This window comes from Ooceraea biroi, chromosome 6 (genome assembly GCF_003672135.1).
Source record: "Ooceraea biroi isolate clonal line C1 chromosome 6, Obir_v5.4, whole genome shotgun sequence".
NCBI lineage: Eukaryota > Metazoa > Arthropoda > Insecta > Hymenoptera > Formicidae > Ooceraea > Ooceraea biroi.
The window spans coordinates 1,903,159-1,925,872 of NC_039511.1; the positions used below are offsets into that span (position 1 = coordinate 1,903,159).

Genomic DNA, 22,714 nt, shown 5'->3' on the forward strand with positions numbered 1-22,714 from the left:
ACCCGCCGCGGATCTTGGAAGACACAACTAAACTTACTAGACGAGAACCGATCGTATTAATTTTTTAGACCGTGACGGCGGCAGGACGTGCAAGGACACCATTGAAAAATCATCGATTTTCCGCGCCTGGTCGCTCACTCGTTGAGCAAAGTCTCACGCTTGCGGTTAAATGAGCCACGCGTAATGCGCGTATAAAAAGAAATATATATGCGTCAATATAATAAAAATACATATTATATATGTACACCGGGAGGTGGGATGGCCTTAGGGCCGCAGGCGCGAACGAATCAGCATGACATTTAGCGCCGCCTTTTCGCGCCCGAAGTCTAAATTTACCTGATGGTTCTACTCGTCAAGCGCGACCAAAGGCTGCAACTTATTATAGTCGTGAAAGATACCGAGCTGAGCGGTTGATCGTCTTCGGGGCAGCATCGGAGGAAGATGCGATGGATGTTAGTTTCAAGTTAACGTTAAGCGCTGCTCGAGAGACAGTAATCGTGATCACGCTGATTAAGTTTTACGACTCTATCAACGTTATTGACGCTAAATCGAAGATTACAGTGATAAAAATATCGGTTACCTAAAGATTCTTCGCATCCGCAATAACAATTGATAATGCTTGCGTTTATCCTCTCATGCTATTTGTTATCAAGGAAAGTCAATGGCGAGCACAGAGTTCCGCGGGAAAAGCGCCCTTTCGACGCGAAAATCCTTGCATGATCACATCTTCACGCTCGTTGGCATCTCTTTCTTTCAGGAATCATTAAGGGCGACGAGATTATGGTGATCAACGGCGCCATCGTGAGTGATCTGGATATGATGTACTTGGAGAGCGTCCTGCAGGAGGAGGTGGGTCTCTGCATGATGATGCGATCCTCCAGGACCGAGCCACCGGATCTCACGGGCATTATGCGAGTCACCGACGACATAATCGAGAGCCTGGTCTGCCCGCCGCCGCCCACCGATCCGCCGGTCATCAGCGAGGAAATGATCTCTGGCCTGATTGTGCCGGCACCCGGATGGAGTGAGTCGTTTTGCTCTGCCCTTCGAGGATGCGCTATTAAGGATGACGTTCTACTTCTCGGAACGGGTTTATTAAGTTAATAAGGCGCGGATGAACCGGTAAAAATAGATAATGAAGGAAACACGCGCCGATCTTGAAGCTAAATCTTGAATCGAAACGCAGAACCGATTTTTTTAGGCATAAAACTAATGTAACTGTTATAATAAATGAACATTGAAAATTTATGGTGTTGCGCAGGCAAGGAGAACATTATGCAGGAGTGCACGGCGGGAGGTCTCATGGAGAGCAGCAAGCAGACCTCGCGCACAAACTCCTTCGAGATCGAGAATCTTCTGAAGACTGCCGAGCAAGTGACCGGGATCTGCCGATCGCCGGGTGAGACCAGGAAGTCGAGTCCCACCGGGAGCGTCGTCAGTTCCCACTCGCAGGCCCTCGCCACGCCGAGCCGACAACTTAGCGACGCTGAGAAGCTGAAGAAAGTGATTTTAGAACTGATTGAGACTGAACGGACTTACGTAAAGGTAGTATCCACGATTTTGTACCGGACAAAGATTAACTGCTTATAAGTGATGGAGATTAGACAATGATTTCTTTCTGCGTATCCAGAATTTAAATAATTTGCTGGAGAACTACTTGGAACCCCTTAAACGCGAGACTTTCCTGTCGAACGCGGAGATCAACGCGTTGTTTGGTAATATTCAGGAGATCGTCACGTTTCAACGACAGTTCCTGCAGAATCTCGATCACGCCATCGAGATGGAGGCCGATTTCAACAACTTTGACCATCCGAGTCAATTTAAGGTGCGCACATTTTGTTACGCTCCTCTAGCATTATTCTTCAGAATAAATGAACACTTTCTATACGCCATTATTTTAATAGTTTATTTATATCATCGATATCGAAAACTGATAAACTATATCTCCGAACATAATAATAGTTCCTCGACTGAAATTCATGTTGCACTTCTCACGGCTGTTGCAGGGAGTCCTGTTTTCCATTGGAAGTGCCTTCTTATATTACGTAAATCACTTCAAGCTATACAGCTCGTTTTGCGCCAGTCACTCGAAGGCTCAGAAAGTTTTACATCCAAGTAAGTTTCCACTTAAAGTACCTTTTTCGCGAGAGACGACCTTCGTTCGCTCTTCGTCCGCGTCAACAAGGCCTGATCCTTCGCGATCGATAATTCATTCGACAGGAATAAACCGTTCAACCACTGTCGTTACTCTCTATAAATATGTTGTCCCCGGAAAGTTCTCCGGTTTATTATTCATATTAACTTCCCGCGCGTGGGTGACATTTTTGCGGCCACCGATAGAAATTACGCCATTAAAATTGCATTTCCTCTGCGGATTACCCGCGCATTATCTCTCTCTTCCTCTATCAAAATTTTATCTCGTTCTTCAAGATTCATTTAAGATGCTGAATCAAGTCATTACCGCGATTGTTCGTGAATGCGATATCCGGTGCAAAGGTATTTTCCATAGAACCGGCGCTTTTAATTTCAAAGACCGGATCGATTTTCTCCATCGTAAAAAAGTCACGTAATTTCGATGTAATTACAAACACAAACTCGACGGAACGAGGCAATCTGCCAATAATTACCCGGTATAATTATAATCGATAATTTCAGACGAGGGCAATCAAGCTCTACAAGAGTTCCTGCAAGCGAGAAATCCTCGGCAGCAACATTCGTCGACCTTAGAATCGTACTTGATAAAACCTATACAGAGAATACTCAAGTATCCGCTGCTGCTCCAGCAGCTCAAGAACCTCACCGACGAACGAAGCGAAGAACACCAACACTTGAGCGGTAATTATCGCGATACCGTAGTAACGAACAGCTCCGGGGGACTCATCAGGCCTTTAATTGCGATCGTGTTAATTGCAGAGGCGCTTAAAGGCATGGAGAAGGTGGCGGAGCACATAAATGAGATGCAGAGAATCCACGAGGAGTACGGCGCGATTTTCGATCATCTGTTCAGGCAACACCAAAAATCCTGCAAGCAGGTGAGTCGACCGGCACTTCCGTCCGAAAAGTTCCGTTGAGAAGAATCATGCGATTACACGTACGAATTTGTCTTCTCCAGCCGATTGACCTGAGCCCAGGCGAGCTTTTGTACTACGGCGGCATCGAGTGGCTCAACATCTCCGACTTCCTCGGCAAGATAAAGAAGGGTCTCGAGTTGCACGCGATGTGCTTCGTCTTCAAGACGGCCGTGGTGTTCCTGTGCAAGGAGAGACTGAGACAGAAGAAGAAACTTATGGTGAGCATCGACCAACAGTTTCTCTATTATACGAATCCTCCGCAGCGAATTGCCAATGTGACTGAACGGATTGTCGATCTGCGTTTTCGCAGGGAGTTTCGACCAAGGCTAACTCCAGCGAGGTAGAAATCATCCGTTACCAAGTGCTGATCCCGGTGACGGAAGTCCAGGTCAGGGCGAGCTCCGCCAAGGACATGGAGTCCCACTTCCTGTGGGAATTGATTCATTTAAGAAGTCAATTACAGAGGAGATCGGAAAAAGTATACGTGCTCTCCAATAGGTATCTATCAACTCAACACTACAATTAACATCTATGATATATTTATTTAAATGTTTCGTCGATTTTTACATACATACCTTAAATTTGCGCTTGCAGCACGACGGAATTTCGCAATGCATTCCTGAAGACAATCCGGCAGATCATCCGGGAGTCGGTGAGGAACATGAGCATTCCCTCGACGAAGCAACACATGAGCCAGATATCGTTGGCACCGCGCATGTCGGCCGGCCACGTGGAGAAATATGATAAGCAGCAGTCCGGCCCGGGCCAGAACGGAAACGGTGCCGCGGCCATAACGGGCACGCTCTCGAAGAAGGCGATGAAGCAGCAGCTGCTTGCCAGTGCTTCGCACAAGCGCAAATACAGCCAGTCCAAGCAGCATCCGGTGGAGCATGAGAGCTCGGAGGACAAGGACCAGGAAGATGCGCCGGTCCAACAGCAAACGTTTCGCTCCAGGAGCAAAACCATAAGCGACACTTCCGGTAAGACGAAGCCCCCGCTTGCTTAAGAATTAATTTTAGCCTTCTAGCAAGATTTCTTCTCAAAAATAATTTTAATACGTAAACTGTAATACTTTTTATTGATTTGTTAATTAATATTATGAGGATGAAGAATGCAGGTGATTCGATTATTACATCATTAATAAATTATGATTTTGCGATGTTCAGGCGAGGTGAAAGTCGAGATGGATTCTGGGACGAAGTCGGAAGGAGAAGAGGACTCGCAGGCTTTTTTAGGCGAGAAGAAGACGAATCTCGGTCGCACACCTAATCATCTGACGCTGAGTACCACGTCGACCATCTCGGCGGGAAGCACTGGCAGCCAAGCTAGATTGATCCAGTCCTCCCATCAGCCCGAGAATTACCAGCCCATTACCGTCAAAGAACTTGGTAAGTCTATCGGTTATCGATATTTCTATACACGTCTAATGCGGTTTATCACGATACTTACATCACGGCTACTTTATCATTTATTAAACGAAATCTTTCTCAACGATAACGATAATAATAGCAATAATAGCGATAATAGTGATAAGTAATTAATAATATTTTGCAGCTATATTAATTCTCGTTTCTTGATTAAATTTCTTGATTAATCTTCTCGACTTTGTTTCTTCGAAATTTCCGAAGTTAAATTTTCTTCCTTGACAAGTTATATATCAGAAAGCAGATCAGCAAGTAATTTATCGCGAACCTGTATCTGCAGGTTCGCCGATCTGGAAGCCACGGGAGCTACCCTCGCTGGGGGAGGCCACCACGTTGCCGCGCAAGGGTAAGTCGGCCGGCGAGTTCGCGGACATGAGCTCGAGCCACAGCGCCTCCCGAAAGTCTTTGATAGAAATCAACAATTGTGCTCAACAACCTAACTTTAATAATCACGTTTAAGTTGGATAATATCGAGGCTGACTCGCTAACGAGATAATACTGTTAAGTTCCACCGTCACCATTAAACACCACCACCACACCACTACAACCACCCACCAGCGTTGCACACAGAGATAATTGTCCGAGTATTGCGATTGTCACACGATACCGAGATACGCGAGAGAGACGCGTCCGCCGTCCACGTGGAAGTTCACGAAGACTGCACTTTCTCCCTCTGCGCTCTCTTCCTCGTTTCCGCTTTCCGGCTGGAGTTGCGCTGTTTTGTGTGTACGTGTGTGTACGTTTGCGTGAGAAACAGCGAGATGCTCGATCGGGCTTCCACGTCGCTCTGGAGAATCGAATCGAACTCTTCTCTCTTTGTGCATGATACTGTTTGATGTACTTTAGCATCACGTTCTTTCAGTATTGCTTAAATCTTTCGTTATGGTAAAATCTGACCGGAAAAACTACGTTTACAACAGTCAAAATGATATTAAAGAATAGTACTTTTCAAATTGATTTTAGCACCCATCGATCATGAAAAGACAAGAGAAAATGTGTGAGAGAAAGTGATGTTGATGTCACTTAACTCGGCAATTACGTTCACATTTTTTAAACATCATTTTTCACACCTTTTATGCCTTAATGTCAATATAATTTGACACGTCCACGAGAGAACAGAACGATTAAACACGGAACGATTAAACGACAAGATCAATTGTAGATTATATATGTAGATATATAATTGTAGATTATATGTGTAGATTATATATATACATAATTGTAGATTATATATATATATGTATATATATGTCGCGAGATTCTCCAGTGATACCGGACGTCAAACCAAGAGACGTCGACGTCGCAGGGTTCGTAAATTATATCTAATGAGGCACTCTTGCGAATGCCGGGACTTGGACGTGCTTTCGGATTACGAAGCACTCGTTGTTTACCTGAAACTTCGATCGTCACTGTGAAAACCGTGTGTGATTACGAGCGTTATCTCAAGAACACTCATCTCGGTTGAGATCGTTCGTGCAGAAAGCAGCTGAATCAGCTGGACATTGCGTAAACGCGCGCTGCTTTCTCCGTCAGTGCCGGACTCGTTCGTAATCGTGACTTACAGTTAAACAGTCCGAGTCTTTCGTGACTAATGTCCAAGTTCATCACAGACTCTTCCAAATTAGTAGGTAAAGAGAGACATTCGATATCAATCGTTCCCTGTTTAACGTCTGTGCTGGTTTCGGTTATCAGCTTTGTTTTTATTATGTAATAAACCAGAATTTATTGCTGACGCTGGATAAAGGTAGTTTTGGTTTCTGACAATCGATAACGAGGACAATCTTGAAAACATGGAAGACCAAGGTGACGCTAAGCAGACCGCTGGTTCCGAAACGAATGGCGAACAATCGCTCGTTCGTACATAGCCGACCCTTGCGTCATCCATTTGCAGTAGCGAAAGATTTATTAGAATCATGGAGAATTTGCATTTCGAGGTACTCAGTTAGTAATCAGTACAAGTTCCTTCGTTTCAAGTTCATTTAAAATTCTCTCCGTTTTTTCTTGATTAATTCTAAATATGGAGAACACAAGGAAGTGCAGTCGCGATTGCACCATCTAATTACTGCAACTAATGTTATGGAAAATCGCAAACAATCTTCAAATATATTATACTTACAACAAATCTTTAAACGTACGTATTTTTCGAAACTTACGTGAACTAAATAAGTTTTGCCATCCAATCTATTTTCTGCAAAAGAAGAACAAGATCAAGGCTGAGGTGGTGCAACGTCGCTGAGCATTCTTCGATGAATCCCGATTTAATTTCATTCGCAATCAATTCCACACTTTGTTCACTCGGTGGCAATTTCTCCAGTAATCTGTCAATCTTAACATCGTCGGGTTTACGAAACGCGACGTTTGCGATGCGTCCCCCTTCGAGAGCCGCCAGTGACCGAGGCTCCGTCCTTTGATCCTCTCGATCCCTTCCGCGTGGACGGCGGCGCGATATTCGGAGGGATAATCGACTCTGTATATAATGTAATAATGATATTGTCGTCATTGACAAGCTACCGTCGATCGCGACCGAGCGCTCGTGCGTAGCGCGCTCGTTACGCTGGTCCTCATCGCCCCCCGATTTTTTTATCGTATGAAACCGTCATGATACGCGCATCACCACACCATTCGACGATCGCCGGATGACGCGAAGGCAGCCGACGGAGAGAGAGACTCTAATACGCGTATTAAGAAGAAAAAACCACAAAATCGAAGAAGCGATTCGCGCGCGTAGCGAGTAAGTTTTAACGGTTAAAGAGAAATCAATTAAGATGAAAAGAGCGTCGTATATATATACATATATATATATATATACACACACACACACATATACACAGAAAATATATGTATACATATTATACATACGGGATATTACGTGCGAGAGAGTGAGAGAGAAAGAGAAAGAAAGAGAGAGCGAAAGAAAAAGGGTGAGTTTCTGAATTGCATTGTAACGTCGTCCACGGTTGCCCCTTTCCCTCCCCCAAGGAAAAAAACGTTCCGCCGCGTATATTTGCCTGTTTTCAGGGTCGAGCATCTCGCCAATATAGCAGACTTTATTTTTAACGTTACTTAAGATACAAAAGAGGGTGACTGAGCGAGCGAGAGAGTGTGTAAGAGAGCGAGAGCGAGAGAAAGAGAGGAGGAGAGTGAGAAAGGAAACTAGGGGTGGTCAGAGTGCTCGAGACCGAAGCTGCGAGGTGAGATGCGCCGGCGTAACGAGACGGGATGCATTTCGAGGCCGTGATAGACATAACGTGAAATGTAAACCGGAAGAGACTAGAAGAATGAGGCGCACGGATTCGATATTAAAAGATGTATATCGATCTGGGACGGCGAACGGTATCGAGGAGCATCGACGGTATCGGCACCGGAACCTTTCACGATAACATCACGATACATGCACACGTTGTGTTGCGTACCGCGTTGTTAATGGGTATTACGATTAAATTAAGAAACGGTATCGAGGGATTAATACATGTAAATTAGACGACAGAAAGTATCCACATAGACGTATATACCTACAACCAAAAGATATATATATATAAATAAAAAAATATATACATGCATATACACACGTGCATACGTACACCACACACACACACACACACGTACACACGAACGCGCGCACGATTTCACGCGAGACACATACCGATAATGCGAGCTGAATGTTCCCCGAAAAAAGAAAGAAAAAAAAAGAATATTTGCTCGTTGCGAACGATAATCCGAGAGCATTCTGCGTGTGATAGTATGCCGTGAGTACATCCTGCTGGGGGTGTACGAGGACGTTTCCAGGGCGGGATGTCCTCAAGGTACTCCGAGAAAGATTCTCGTTCCCGCGGATGCTCTCGGAGTATTCCGGTGTGCCGAGAATATTCGAAGCAGATCTTGGAAATATGTGAGAATCGCCCCGAGAATATTCTCCGGGAATCGAAATATCGCGGGGGCATTCCGAGGCTATTCTTTCACCCCGCGTCAGCGAGGGTCGCTGACGCGTACGCTCGAGGAGGATGGATGTCGCGTGCAGTATGACGTCACGGATCGACCCTGTCGAACGAGAGCGAGGACATTTACAGCCGGGTAGGACAATAAAAAAAGAGCTGACAAAGGATGCACTTCCCCTCGAGGAATTTCCGATGAATGAATAAAGATCGATATATATATATAATAAATGTTAAAATGTCAAACATGTGCTTGGGTATTCTAGAATTATATCCACGAGAGATCGCTGAGTCCTCGTAAAGTCCTCGCTCCAGGCCTCGAACCGACAATCGCCTTTCGATCGCAGAGGAGTAAGAATTTTGTTGCCGATTAGAGGAATATTTAGAGAGTTTAATATTGTACCAATATGCATTTATTTAACAACGTTACCGTTCGTAGTGTCGATTCGTGACTCGAACATATGCGCGTTTCTCGCATTCGAAATGGCACGAATTTTAATTTAATACGTCTGATAAAAGGCTGATAAAACATTGTAAGAATAGGTAGCGTTACGATGAAGTAATATCATGCAACGGTGTGTAACATAATAAGACTATAAACAAGAGAGATTGCAAATGTTGCGCGCGACATCCAAACGAGAAGAAATAGAATAATCCGAAAATAATGTGGACTCGATCGAGCAGTACTTATAGTTTACGAGATTGTTGTCAATTTGACGGTATAACGTGCACAATTTTCCACATTAATGTTTCTCGGAAAGGACTGCGTCGAAAGCCGCGTTGACTTGACACTCGCGTCAATTATTAATATTACGTGTTTCCAAAGAGTGTAATTGTACAAAGTACTGATTGTACAGTGTGCATAGTTGGTTCCGGTCCCTTCCTATTTTCTTCGTGACGGATTGCACGAATCGCGCGAGTTTTACGAATGCTTCGTCGAGCGCTGTAATATTGCTTCCATTTCGCGCGCGTTACGTGCATATGTTGCGCGTGTTTTAAGAAAGATTTCTTACGATCTTACGAGCCACAGATATCTCTATGATACGCACGTCCTTTCATGAAATTGCATTAAGTGGTAAAATTTACCTGCATTTGACTGTTGCATTTGCAGTATAATATTTTTAGAAATTTTATATTTTTTTAAAATTATTTACATATGGCGTCAAGTTTTTCTCTGTCTAACAATATTCTTCGAACGTATGTACGTACGTTTTTATTATTTAAGCTTAGATAATATGAATTTTTAATTATAGTAATCGATGGGTATTCACGGATCGCTTAATTTTACTTCAAAAATTCACTTCATAACTTATTTCTGTCCTGCCAGTGGGGAATGAAAGAGCTATTATTGTTGATAGATAAAAGCAGTCAAGAACACGAGAATCGATTTGATCTTGCACTTTCTTACATGCTCAAAGGTCGATCGAGTGCGCTTGCCAGATTTAACTCACATGCAGCCAAGAATGACAAAAGCTCTTTTTCCTGCTTGAAATCGAGTATACGACTTCGCAAAGACCTGCCATCCTAAGAAGGGCAACGCAAGAAGGGCTTCTTTTTGAGACATCAGAGAATATCAGTGAGAATTGAACTGTAAGATCGTGACGTTCGAAGACGGCACTTTTATCTTGAAAAGATTTCTTCGGAATTCTCTTCTTTGACGGAAATACGCTCCATTTCTCTCTTTATCGGGAATACGTGATGGAAAAGCGTGACGAACGTGGTGCCAAAATTGTCGTATAGCAATAATTAGTAGGATTAATACCAGACTGATTTATAATAAAGTGTTCAAGTGCGAGAGTTCGTCGAACGGTAAACTCACAATGAAGATTCGTTGCTGGAATATCGCTATCAGCGTAAATTTAGCAATCAGCGATCGCAAATTCGTATCCGTAATACTCGTTCAATCAAAGGATGTTATCTAACGTCAGGAAAGTTTAATTAATGAATATACGAATTCCGAGTATTACTATACAGCCGAACGTCATCGAGCGATAACAAGATAAGCTCAAACAAAAATTTCTTTATTTATTATTACACGAAATTTTAACGAACCAGACGGAAGATAAAATTAATACCTGAATTACTCGATTACTTAAGGACTATTTACGTCGCAATCTCACACTTCGATTTTTCTTACGCGATTATTCTACGCCGAGCAACGAATTCTTTAATTTTGTTAAATGAAGATCTTTTTTAATCATCGCTATTTTTTATTGAAATGAAAGAACCAGCGGAGAATCGTCAAATACAAACTGCTGTGCATTGAGTCGATGCGCTGTCTGAGAAACAAGTGAGACAGACATTTTGACAACTTTAGAACTTGATTTTAATTGTCCTCTTTGCAAAATCATCGCGCATTAGAGAGGATGGCGGGAACTGCAATAGACACACGACACACAGATAAAATCACGTGCAATCGTGCGTGCGCACAAAACACATACACACATATACACACACACAAATACACGTACAGACTCAAACCACAGAAAATATATCTAATAAGGCATCGGTTAAGATCTGACAGCGAAAAAAAAAATAAGATACCTACTTACTAATTATTATAGGCGATGAAACACACGTGCAGATTTAAGAATTTACGGAGGACTTTCTGTTGCTCGAATTATTGCATTGTCTACTATATATAAATTTTATTGTATAAATTCTGTCGAGGCGCGCCTCCGAGCGAGAGTCGATGTTTCTTTTTCTCCTCGACCCCCGTATCTTTCTGTCAAGAGAGGGAACCACGTGGACGATTCGGATGAGGGAGACGAAGGGAAATGCATAACCGGGGTGAATCGGTTTTATCCTCATAACGGTGATTACGTTGTAAAACTATCGGTAGTTTCCAAATTTAACTATGGAATCGATTTACCTTCACATTACGTAAACGTGAAAAATTCCTTATAAAATACAGTTTCGTGATTATCCAGAGAACAATGTAGAGTGTTATTCACGTTTTTCGCTACATCTGGAGTGCAGGCGCTTTCCTTGTATCTATAATCGACATATAGATACATACATCGGGAAGTGCTTTGTCACAGTCTTCTTATCGGCCAGATGTTGTCTAGGTAAGATTAATCGAGCTTAGTAGATAGTATGCGCCCCGTATCTTTATGCTTATCTCTTCACTTGAGACTTGAGAAATCTCTCAAAAAAATGTAAAAACACAATATGTATTACGGAACGAAGGTGAAAGTTCATTTCATAAGAAAGTTGTTTTCAAAATCGCACGTGAAACGTTAGATTTGCATGTTCATCACTCTCCATGACGCAAACAGTTCGATAAAATCTTCAAGAGTGTCATCAAGAGCACAATGCGCGAATCAACACCGGAAATTTATTTAAAAAACAAATCACTTCGCTCGAAACAAATGTGTTAAACATAGAAAAGTGATATACGGGAAGCGACGAACGTAATCGCTAGATTTTTAACGACTCACCCCATTTACGCACTCACCTCGATAATAAATCGAAGCGGGGAGGGAAAAATCGAACAGGGTCGAGACACTCTAGCTCGGAGACGTATCCCAATAGTTGGCCTAGTACCAAGTTTCATATTTTTCGCCCCCCTCCCGGGTATGCAGTGGATCGTCGAACGATTGATCGTCTATTGTATGATTATTGACATTCTTCCAGAAATTTTATTGATATATATATATATAAACTTTATCGCTACCGTTGAACATAGTAATATTTGGGGGTATATGATTAGGGCGATACCTTCGGTATTTATTGGGGACACACCGAGAATACTATATCGAGGGAGAAAAAGAGATTAAGGGGACGTCGAAGGGGCTGAAAGAGAGATATATACGGGGTTGGTAGAATTATTATACATATATAAATATATAGGATATTTAAGAGAGAGAGAGAGAGAGAGGGAGAGAAAGAGCGAGAGAATGAGAGAGAGGGAGAGAAAGAGAGAGAAAAAGAGCGAGAGAATGAGAGAGAGAAAGAGTGAGAGAGAAATATTGGTCGGGGGTATAATCGTGGGAAGGGTTGGGCTGATGTTCGAAACGAAAATGAGATTGCGTGTAACAATGTAATAAGTCTTTCCAGGGGAGAACAAGAAGAGAAAGTATGAGGACGAGAATAGGGAGGACAATCTCCTCAGTGCGTTGATGTAAGACGATTTGTGTGGCAAGAACCAAGAACGAGATATTACACAATATTGTACGTATGCGAGCGGAAAACACGATACGCGAAAAAGAGAGTGTAAAACCCTTTGCGTTTTCTCAGTCATTACGTGAACGGTACGTTAGTAATGGATACATTATGATTACGATGATTGCTATATTCGTTGTTATTGTTCCTCGGTTGTATGCGGAGACGTTTAAGAGTGATCCATTTGTACAATCATTGAGTCATTAAAATATGATTATTCATTATGGAAGCTGTTGTGTGTCAAGGTTTCTTTATTGTTTCGTCTTACCCCTATCGTCCGGATGATATCAGAATTATCATGCGATTATATTAACCAATGTTTAATAATCAAATTTAAAAAATTTAATTTACCAATCGGTTGATTTGAAAATATAAAGTGCATTATAAGTGACCGATTAGAGAATGCTGCTGGAGATAATTAAATTTCATGCGAGAAATATATCATAGCTAAAAATAAAAGGGGATAGCGTATCAGAGATTTCCTATCTAGATTCTAATATTGTATGTTTCTTTTTCTAAAATATAATTCAACAAAGTCTGCGTGATACGTGTGACATAAATATACATAGCAAACTTTATCACATTTCGTAAGAAGATATATCTTGATAGCTCACAGGTGTTCGATAATTCCTAATTGATTCGTGCGATTAGTGTAAAAAATTATAATCGGTAAGTAAATTAAATCATCAATCATCAATCATCAATGCAAATGCAAGGGACGACTCACCCTCATATCGAGTTTGTTTCATTTCGTACGTACATATAAATGCTGTTGTGACCGAAAATAAAATGGAGATGCAAGCTCTGCAGTTATCGTGATCGCGATAAATTTCGAGATAATTTGATCTCTAATAAGATAAATTAAAAAGAATACTAACTGCAACTAAGAATAACGCACTATAACTCTTCATCACTTTTTTCATCAATGAACTTCTTTCTCGTCTATCTCTCTTCTATCTTGTTCAATGTGATCTTCAGATGACCTGATTAAAAAGTCTAGCATCAGTATCTCGTGCCTATCGATTAGACAATGTTTCGCCATCGATACGAGAACTTCTCGAATTCTCACCTGCGCGATAAAACCGGGAATCAGGCTTGATAAATCCAGTTTGATATAGTAGTGTATGCCGCCCGTTTGAAACAGTTCTTCATTAAGTCTGCCAGGTGAATGTTGAAGAAGTAAAATGACGTCCGCAAGATAATCGCTACCTGGCAGGAACGGGCAAATGCTTCATTTCGCTAGGTTGTCGAAGAACCATCGAAACCTCAATATCTCGAAATTCGCGAAGGACTGCTTAATATAGAATACACGAATTCGCGGAGTGAAGCAGAATACAAAGGGAAAGAAATCGTGACATTAGCAGAAAATATAGTGATTATTTATATATTAACATCGCGCGTGACACGCAGTGAATATATTATCATTTTATTATTAATATATAAATATTTGACAAAACTCGCAAACGTATAAAATGCTGCCGCGTCCAAAGTTGGAGTCAAGCGGAACCACGCGCAAGGGTTTACGGTATTCGCGGTAGTAAAGCAGATGGTATAATCGAACATTTACCACGTAAAGAGATTACTGGAACGGAATCGAGCGATTTTGGGCTACCTCTCGGTATAAATCTCTCAGTCAATAGCGTTCCCCGAGGACACTCGCAACATGAACCGACTGGAAGTGTGCGGCCTCTTGCTCGCGCTGTGTTGCGTTCTGATTACGGCGGAGAAACCGTGCGTGTGGTATGGCGAATGTGCACTGTCAGATCGTTGGCTTCCGCTGCCTTGTGTGGTGGACAACATCTTCGCTCAGTCGATTAACGATACGGATGCTGAGGCTGCCTTGCTGAAGAGATGTCCGCACTTCTTCAAGAAAAATGGTTTGTATCGATGTTGAGGCGAGAAGTTGGCTCGATCACGCGGCATGTCTCTACTTTATCCTGAGGATATAATTTCGCGTTTACGTAATTGGACCGTGGAATTCTGCAGAATCGTCGAAAGTGTGCTGCGACGCTAAACAGATCATTACGATGGACAAGAGCATGAATATGGCCGAGGGTATCTTCGGCAGATGTCCGACCTGCATGAAAAATATGTTTCGACTGATCTGCGACATGACCTGCAGCTCCAAGCACCGAGAATTTTTAAATGTGACCAAGAGCACCGAGAAGGATGATATTAAATCCGTCAACGAAGTTGATGTAATCCTTATGAGTATAGCTTTCGCTATTCGCTTTAGCTCTCGCGCAAACCTTACAATTAACAATAATAGAATTGATTACAATTAATACGTTATTATATATATTAACTGAATCTTCTAATTCGAGAAGTTGATCGAAAGCTGAAGAAGTGTCTACCTGCGTAAATAAATAATTGCATCATCGCTCTCTTGAGCGTGAATTAAATGAAGTAAAGATAAACTTATTATAAAAGTATAATTATCTATAATAGAATTAATAGAAAATTAAATTTTGTCACGTAGGTTTACGTGGCAGAGGAATATGTCAATGCGACGTACGATTCCTGTAAAAGCGTTGTCAATCCTACCAGCGGAAATTTGGCGATGGACTTGGCCTGCGGCACGCACGGGGCCATCAGGTGCAACGCCAAATTGTAAGCAAAGTAAATGTCGGATTTTAGGATAGGCAGTAGGATAGAATTATGAATAACGTTCTGCGTTTTCGTGAAGATGGTACGAGTTCATGGGCAGTGTCAGCGCGAACATTTTGGCACCCTTCCAGATAAATTACATTTACGACGCGGCAGACAATTTCACGCTATGGAATGAGCAAGAAGCCAAAAAATGCGACGAGCCTTACGATGTAAGCGCGAGAGGAATGGAGCTTCTCGAAGCACTCATTCTATCTTAAATAAAATTTTAACTTGACGTTTCGTAGGAATCGTCCATGCCATGCAGCTGCGTCGACTGTCCCACGTGTCCCGTTATAAAATTAAAGATTAATTCGGGCAACGGCTTTATGATCGGCAACTTTAATGGCTACGGGGTCATGGCGGCTATACTCATCGTTGCCTTCTCGATCGCAATCCCATTGCGATCATTCCTTAGTATCCCGTGCAAGTCGCTCATGAAAAGTCATAAGAGACCTAGAAAAGGTATGAACGAGTATTCGAGTTTTTCGATCGATTTTGTTAAAGCTTCGTTTAATATTTACAGTTTCTCATGCATAATATATCTCTTTCTTAAATATTTTCAGAACTTTCAAATATCTCGGAGACGTTGTTCGAAGAGCCTAAAAAAGGCTGCGGCTGTCACAAAATCCTCAAAATGTCTTTCTTTGAATGGGGAAAAGGTATAGCTAAATATTCTTCTTTCTTTTTCAAGTGTCTTTTTCAAGATAATTATTGCAGTAAAAGTTTTGATGCTGTAATATCATTCATGGTATAATTCGTATCAAATTAAGTTAAAATCAATAATGTCAGAAACAATCTAAGAATATGAGTATGAAACAAGATTGCTGTTTTTATAATCATAGTATGAAAAATGTTTTCGTCACATGTTACATAATGTATGCAATTATATACTAAAGTAACATGCGAAATTATGAATCAATTATAGTAAATAGAAAACTTTAACAGTTATCGACATCCAACAGCATTCGCCAAATACCCTAACATCACTTTGTTCGTGGCCTCATACGTCGTTATTATTCTGAGCTATGGAATCATGTACCTCTCGGTGACGGTGAATCCCATTGAAATATGGGCGGCGCCAAACAGTAGATCCAGGATAGAAAAGGATTATTACGACAACCGATTCCAGCCGTTTTATCGCACGGAGCAAATTTACATAAAATCCGTTGGCCTCGATAAGGTAAGGCCTCGCTCGTTTGTAATTATCGTGGCAATAATTAGATCACTAATAAATCCGAAGAATTAAAAATAAATCTGTATATAATTCTATACATTTCATGGTAGGTAATGCATAATACTTCGGCCGGAATCATGGAATTCGGGCCAGTGTTCAACAAGGAGTTCTTGCTGGCAGTATACGATCTGCAGCAACAGATTCTTCAGGTACGTTGACGCATAATTCACGAAATTTTAAATATGTAACATCATGCATTACATGTGTAAGATATGTTTAAAGAATTCGTTTAACGCTCGCAGTTAGGTCAAGCGACCGACGAAGGACTCGAAAAGATCTGCTACGCTCCGGTGCAAAGTGAATTCACTGGACCAGTTACCCTCGATCTCTGCACGGTGCAGAGTGTATGGGGGTATTTCCAAAACAGCATCGAGGAGATGAACAAGACGAAAATCGTAGATGGATACGAAAATAATTATTTGGACCATCTGTACACATGCATGCAGTGAGTAACGATTAATTTGTTATTAAATATAATATTTCGCCAATTGCTCCAGAATAGTTAGCAAAGTCATTGAATATTTTGGAAATGTATGTTCCACACAAACAGATTTATTTGGATACTTATCCTCATCCTCTGTTAAATATTCAGTTTTTAATTTGATGAGTTGACTTTCACAGAAATCCATTTAATCCAAAATGCATGGCGCCGTACAAAGGGCCCATTATACCTGCCATAGCAATCGGCGGTTTTCTGAGGGAGGGTGAGCTTCAGTACGACTCCACGGATTACATCAATGCGACGGGGTTAATTTTAACTTTCCTGGTGAGAAATTCGCTCAACGAGAAGGACCTCGCGCCAGTTTTCAAGTGGGAACAACGGTATGTAAAAGTCAAGAGAAAATAAAATGAATTATGTGAAAAATAGATGATTGAATTTGCGCTCAGTCGATCAATTATCAATTATCAATTTTTTTTTAGTTTTCTCGACTTCATGGCAAAGTGGAACCAGCAGGGTCGACCGGAATTTATGGACGTCGCATGGACGACGGAGAAATCAATAGAAAACGAGCTGGACCGGACCTCGAAAGCGGAAGTGTTAACGGTGACCATCAGCTATCTCCTCATGTTCGTGTATATCGCTGTCGCCCTCGGCAAGATCAGACTATCCCCCGTCGACTGTTTTGTAAGTTTCGCAATCGTCAATTCTGCAAACTGATATCACGCAAATACCGAAATATAAATCAAAATCCTAATCTGAATTTTCTAATTTAGACCGAAAGCAAAATCGTGTTGAGCGTCGGAGGGATCATCATAGTCATAGCATCGGTTGCCTGCTCGCTTGGCGTTTTCGGCTATATTGGTATACCAACCACTTTGCTCACGATCGAGGTACCTGATCGAAAAAGATTGAAACTTTAAAATGTTCGGCTTGATATACTTTGAAAAAATGTTCGCCAATATTTATGATATTTAATGATTAAATCGTTATTTAGGTAATTCCCTTTTTGGTGCTGGCTGTCGGAGTCGACAACATTTTCATCTTGGTGCAGAACCATCAGAGAAACCCTCGACACGACGGCGAATCAATTCCTGAGCACATTGGCAAAATTATGGCTGAGATTGGACCCTCGATGTTGCTCACCAGCATGTCCGAGTGTTTCTGCTTCCTTATCGGTATGTATAATATATAACGATATGACATAAATTAGATAAATCAATTACCAAGAATAGTAAAAAGATTACTTACGACTATTAGGAATGTGATTTAGTTTTGAGGGTTTTGCAACAGATGGCTGTAGTGTCAGTTTGTTCCAATAGCTGTTTCCGATAACTGTTCTTTCTTACAGTATTAACATTATCCATGACATTTAGTAGCATTATAGCAATAGATGCAATAACAGTCGTGTTTATATCATCGTAAAAATGCAACTTTCGAAAGCTCTTTAGCATTTTCGACATGCGTTGCTTTTGTTTTTTAATCAAAGGAAAACTGCGGCTGACGGTTATAGAATTCTTGTGGAAACTTGTGGTGATTCTGCCCCATCAATTAAGACGTGTGAATACTGGTTTAGATGCTTTAAAAGTGGTGATACTGATGTGAAGGACAAAGAACGCTCGGGACAACCAAGAAAGCTTGAAAATGCAGATTTCCAAGCATTATTGCACGAAAATTCAACACAATCCACTTCAGAACTTGCCAGAGCATTAAATGTTGATCGTACAACAGTTACGAAACATTTACATGAAATGGGAAAAATTCAGAAAGAAGGGAAATGGGTTCGACATGAATTATCGGAAAGTGCCATTTGAACATTTGCATTTCGTTGATCGCCAGGCAAAAAAAGAAGAGTCTTGTCTCGGATTGTTACTGGGGATGAAAAGTGCATCTATTTTGATAATCCGAAACGCAGAAAATCATGGGTGGATCCAGGCGAACCATCAACATCCACTCCGAGACGCAATATTCACGGTTGAAAAGTAATGCTCTGTATTTGGTGGGATAGTGTACTATGAGCTGTTAAATCCGCATGAGACTGTCACGGCTGATCGTTATCGACACCAATTGTACAAGTTGAAGCAAGCATTGGACGAAAAACGACCACCAATTGCGAGTAAACGACGGAAAGTGATTCTTCTTCGTGACAACGCTCGACCTGACGTTGCGTTATCAGTGAAAGAAACACTATTAGAGCTTGAATGGCAAGTCTTCTCCGGACATTGCTCCATGCGATTATTATTTGTTCCGGTGGATGCAACACGCTTTAGAGGATACACACTTTCATAATTTCGAAGAAGTGCGAAAATTCAACTGAAAATGGATCAACTGAAAAGAAGAGTGATTTTATCGTGGTGGAATTCATCTCTTGCCAGAAAGATGGGAAAAAGTTATAGAAAACGAAGGAAAATATTTTGATTAAGGTATTCATTCATTATCATATTTAAATACATGCGTTTTTGAGCAAGAAAAACCCTCAAAACTAAATCACACCCCTAATATATAAAAAATCTAAATCTAAATTTATATCCAGTAGAAAATAAAAATCTAAATTTCAGGAGCGTTTTCCTCGATGCCAGCTGTTAACACCTTCGCGATGTACGCCTCGTTGTCGATCTTAATTAACTTTCTCCTTCAGATAACGGCTTTCGTCGCTTTATTGTCCCTCGACTCCAAGAGAGCTGAGGTAAATTTTACTCAGATTTTGATAATAATTTGGATTATATCTCACGCAAACTGATCGAGTAATGCGCATTTTCAGACCAATCGTTTGGACGTTTTATGTTGCATTACCGTCAACAAAAGCTCGAAAATCGACGCAAAGCAACGCAAAGGTGTGATCCACACCATCTTCGAGCGTGCCTACACACCGGTCTTGATGAAGAAGCCGGTCAGAATTGCTGTTATGGTGATTTTCATCGCTATTCTCGTCACTCACGTCATAGTCGTACCACAAATCGAGATTGGATTAGATCAGAAGCTCTCGATGCCTGAGGACTCTTACGTTCTGAAGTACTTCAAGGTAATGAAGAAGAGATAGAATTTATACGCACCCACATTTTAATTATCGAAATAAATTATTTATTCGATACTTAAAAACCAATTAGGATATTTTTAATTAGTTTGTCTAAAGTTACAAGATCCGAATTTTTTAATAAAATATTTCGAAAATCATATTGTTAATAAAAAGTATGTATTATCCGTTGTGCATAGTTCTAAGAAATATTATTTCTGTACAGTATATGGAAGATCTTTTGTCGATGGGCCCACCCGTGTACTTCGTATTGACAGAGGGTCTAAATTATAGCAAGAGGGAAGTTCAGAACGTCATATGCGGCGGTCAAGGGTGCAATGCGGATTCCTTGTACACACAAATTTATTCCGCTGCCAAACAGTCCTCCGTGTTAGTATTCCCTTAATCTGCCTTGTATTTTAACATCAAATATTATGCGTTTTTTACATGTCTCTCCATAAAAAAGGTCATTCCTAATGAATCTGATAGCTGCAATATTTTTTTTTATCTTTCGCAGTAGACAAAATAATTATATATTTTTAAAGTGTTACGAAAAGACTTTTAATTATAAATAATTGCACAGGTCGTATTTGTCTAAAGCAGCCTCCTCGTGGATAGATGATTATCTCGATTGGTCAAGCATCACAGATTGCTGCAAATATTTTAGCAACAACCAGTCGTTTTGCCCGCATACTAATCGTAGGTATCATATGTAACATTATTTTTAGTATTAATATATGTCACGTAATATTTTTTTAAATATTCTTGCATATTTTATTAATTTAATACAAATATAATTTGGTGAAAATGAAATTATTTGCAGCAACGTGCAGAGAATGTAACATTGCCATTGAGAAGAATCGTCCGATTGAGAAAGAATTTAGGAAGTACATTCCTTATTTTGTGATGGACGTTCCAGACGAGAGATGCGCTAAAGCTGGCAGAGCCACTTATCACGACGTGAGTAAAATCATCAATAAGAAATAATATATATAATGTATATTCGTAATGATAAAATCGCAAACATTTATTGATTAAAATTTTCATCTCAATAGGCGCTAAATTATTATTACGATGAATTTGGTCTGACCGATGTGGGTGATACGTATTTCATGGGTTACCACACACCCTTAAAAAAATCATCAGATTGGTACGAAGCGCTGCGAGCTGCTAGAGTGTTATCGGATAAGATCACGCAAATGATTAAGGCAAAGGTGCCCCATTCGAAAGTCAAGGTATTTCCATACAGGTAAGTGATATAAGCTGTTCAAGTAGAGTTAAACAGGGATGCAACACTTTTGTCTAAAATAAATTAGGAATGTAATGTTACGAAAAACATTCCGACTAATTATTGTTAATTAAGCAAAAACTTTGATGTATGTTTTAGTGTATTCTACGTGTTCTACGAACAATATCTGAGCATTTGGCAAGAAACCTTGTCATCGATAAGCCTCTCTCTCGTTGTGATTTTCGTGGTGACGCTGCTTGTCACAGGATTTTCGTTGTTCTCCGCAGGGGTAGTGATTCTTAACGTACTGATGATAATAGTGAATTTAGGAGGCCTTATGTACTGGTGGAACATCAGCTTAAATGCGGTTTCCCTCGTAAATTTAGTTATGGTTTGTATCAAAATATTTTAAATTCTTTTTTTCATAGTTTTCGATGTATCTATATAATTTAATAACAATATATTGATTATTATTACCCACAAATTAAGTACCATTAATAAATAATTAAATATTATTAATTTTTTTATATTAATTATATTGACTTGTTCGTATAAACAAAACATAGTAAATGTGTCATACTTATTACTTGCATCAAATATTATACTAAATATTTTTTTGCAGGCGGCTGGCATTTCTGTAGAATTTTGCAGCCACATAGTGCACTCCTACATCACTTCCACAGCAATGACGAGACTCGACAAGGCATCGGAGACAGTTTCTGTCATGGGAAGTTCTGTAAGTGCGATTAAATATCGCGTAAATGAATATAACATAATCTAACTCCGAGGAGTTCATTAATTTCCTCAGGCATTGCTCAATCATTCCTCCTATTTTACAGGTATTCTCCGGGATTACTTTGACGAAAATCGTGGGAATTGTGGTGCTGGCGTTCGCAAAATCGCAGATCTTCCGAATATTTTATTTTAGAATGTATTTAGGAATTGTTCTGTTTGGTGCTGCGCACGGCTTGATATTTCTACCGGTATTACTAAGTTTTATAGGTGAGTGACACGTAATCACTAGTTCACTGGAATCAATCTTATACAATACTGTGCAATTGTTATAATACTATTTTAACTTCTTGTTACAGGCCCGTAAAAAAGAAAAGTACAAAAAACCATAGCAATGGAAAACCCACCGACATACCACATAACGCATAACCTCGTTTAAAGATCATCGACTAATTATTTCTGTGTAAATTATTTTGTTAATATAGGCTAAATCGAATCTTTGGTATTTTGCTACGTATATATACATTATCTTTTTGATAAATTATATTGTTGAACTGGATATACGATTCTGCGTGTATTACTATATTAATGCATAGTTGTAATTAATGTCGAATTGAAGTGTGATCTTTCATTAAACGTATCTTCATTCATAAATGTCTGTTTTATGATTACATGAACATATAAAAGCCGATTTTGCCCATTCCGAATAAATAAGCTCCAATTGCATTTTTTTACAACAGTCAGCGATACTTGCTCGTATTATTTTGCTTTAAAATATAATTAATCATAGTAAAAACAATCAGAGAAAACAAATCCTGTATTAGATTG

The 22,714-nt window shown here is 40.4% G+C and overlaps 2 protein-coding genes across 9 annotated transcripts in view; both read left to right on the forward strand.

Annotated features, from left to right (window-relative positions):
- LOC105276416 overlaps positions 1-10,963 on the forward strand; it is a 34,850-nt gene extending 23,887 nt beyond the window's left edge. For 5 of the 8 annotated variants that reach the window (XM_020030713.2, XM_020030717.2, XM_011334003.3 and 2 more), the window contains 11 exons: positions 758-1,024; positions 1,262-1,545; positions 1,631-1,825; positions 2,007-2,115; positions 2,656-2,835; positions 2,914-3,032; positions 3,113-3,289; positions 3,382-3,569; positions 3,666-4,051; positions 4,238-4,459; positions 4,776-10,963. In XM_020030713.2, coding sequence (XP_019886272.1) covers positions 758-1,024; positions 1,262-1,545; positions 1,631-1,825; positions 2,007-2,115; positions 2,656-2,835; positions 2,914-3,032; positions 3,113-3,289; positions 3,382-3,569; positions 3,666-4,051; positions 4,238-4,459; positions 4,776-4,954 — 2,306 coding nt within the window. In that variant the 3' untranslated portion in view covers positions 4,955-10,963. The remainder of the gene's footprint in view (positions 1-757; positions 1,025-1,261; positions 1,546-1,630; positions 1,826-2,006; positions 2,116-2,655; positions 2,836-2,913; positions 3,033-3,112; positions 3,290-3,381; positions 3,570-3,665; positions 4,052-4,237; positions 4,460-4,775) is intronic. The other 3 variants (XM_011334004.3, XM_011334005.3, XM_020030715.2) reach the window with 1 other exon arrangement.
- Positions 10,964-12,917: 1,954 nt separating this feature from the next.
- On the forward strand, positions 12,918-22,540 carry LOC105276414 (NPC intracellular cholesterol transporter 1 homolog 1b). Its single transcript, XM_011333994.3, has 23 exons — positions 12,918-14,468; positions 14,578-14,789; positions 15,071-15,201; positions 15,278-15,410; positions 15,486-15,702; positions 15,804-15,899; positions 16,203-16,420; positions 16,525-16,623; positions 16,717-16,919; positions 17,096-17,296; positions 17,396-17,600; positions 17,690-17,806; positions 17,911-18,091; positions 19,472-19,599; positions 19,675-19,935; positions 20,153-20,316; positions 20,510-20,625; positions 20,750-20,886; positions 20,982-21,175; positions 21,314-21,545; positions 21,777-21,890; positions 21,994-22,156; positions 22,246-22,540. Exons 1-23 carry the CDS (start codon positions 14,255-14,257, stop codon positions 22,251-22,253), a joined length of 3,744 nt encoding a protein of 1,247 aa, XP_011332296.2. The 5' UTR covers positions 12,918-14,254; the 3' UTR covers positions 22,254-22,540.
- Positions 22,541-22,714: the final 174 nt, after the last annotated feature.

Excerpts from the sequence above, each read along its gene's own strand:
- LOC105276414 (XM_011333994.3), top strand. The coding sequence starts at position 14,255 with ATGAACCGACTGGAAGTGTGCGGCCTCTTGCTCGCGCTGTGTTGCGTT. Across the intron at positions 14,790-15,070 it reads AATCCGTCAACGAAGTTGAT|GTTTACGTGGCAGAGGAATA; the intron begins GTAATCCTTATG and ends TTTGTCACGTAG. Across the intron at positions 20,626-20,749 it reads GTTTTGCCCGCATACTAATC|CAACGTGCAGAGAATGTAAC; the intron begins GTAGGTATCATA and ends AATTATTTGCAG.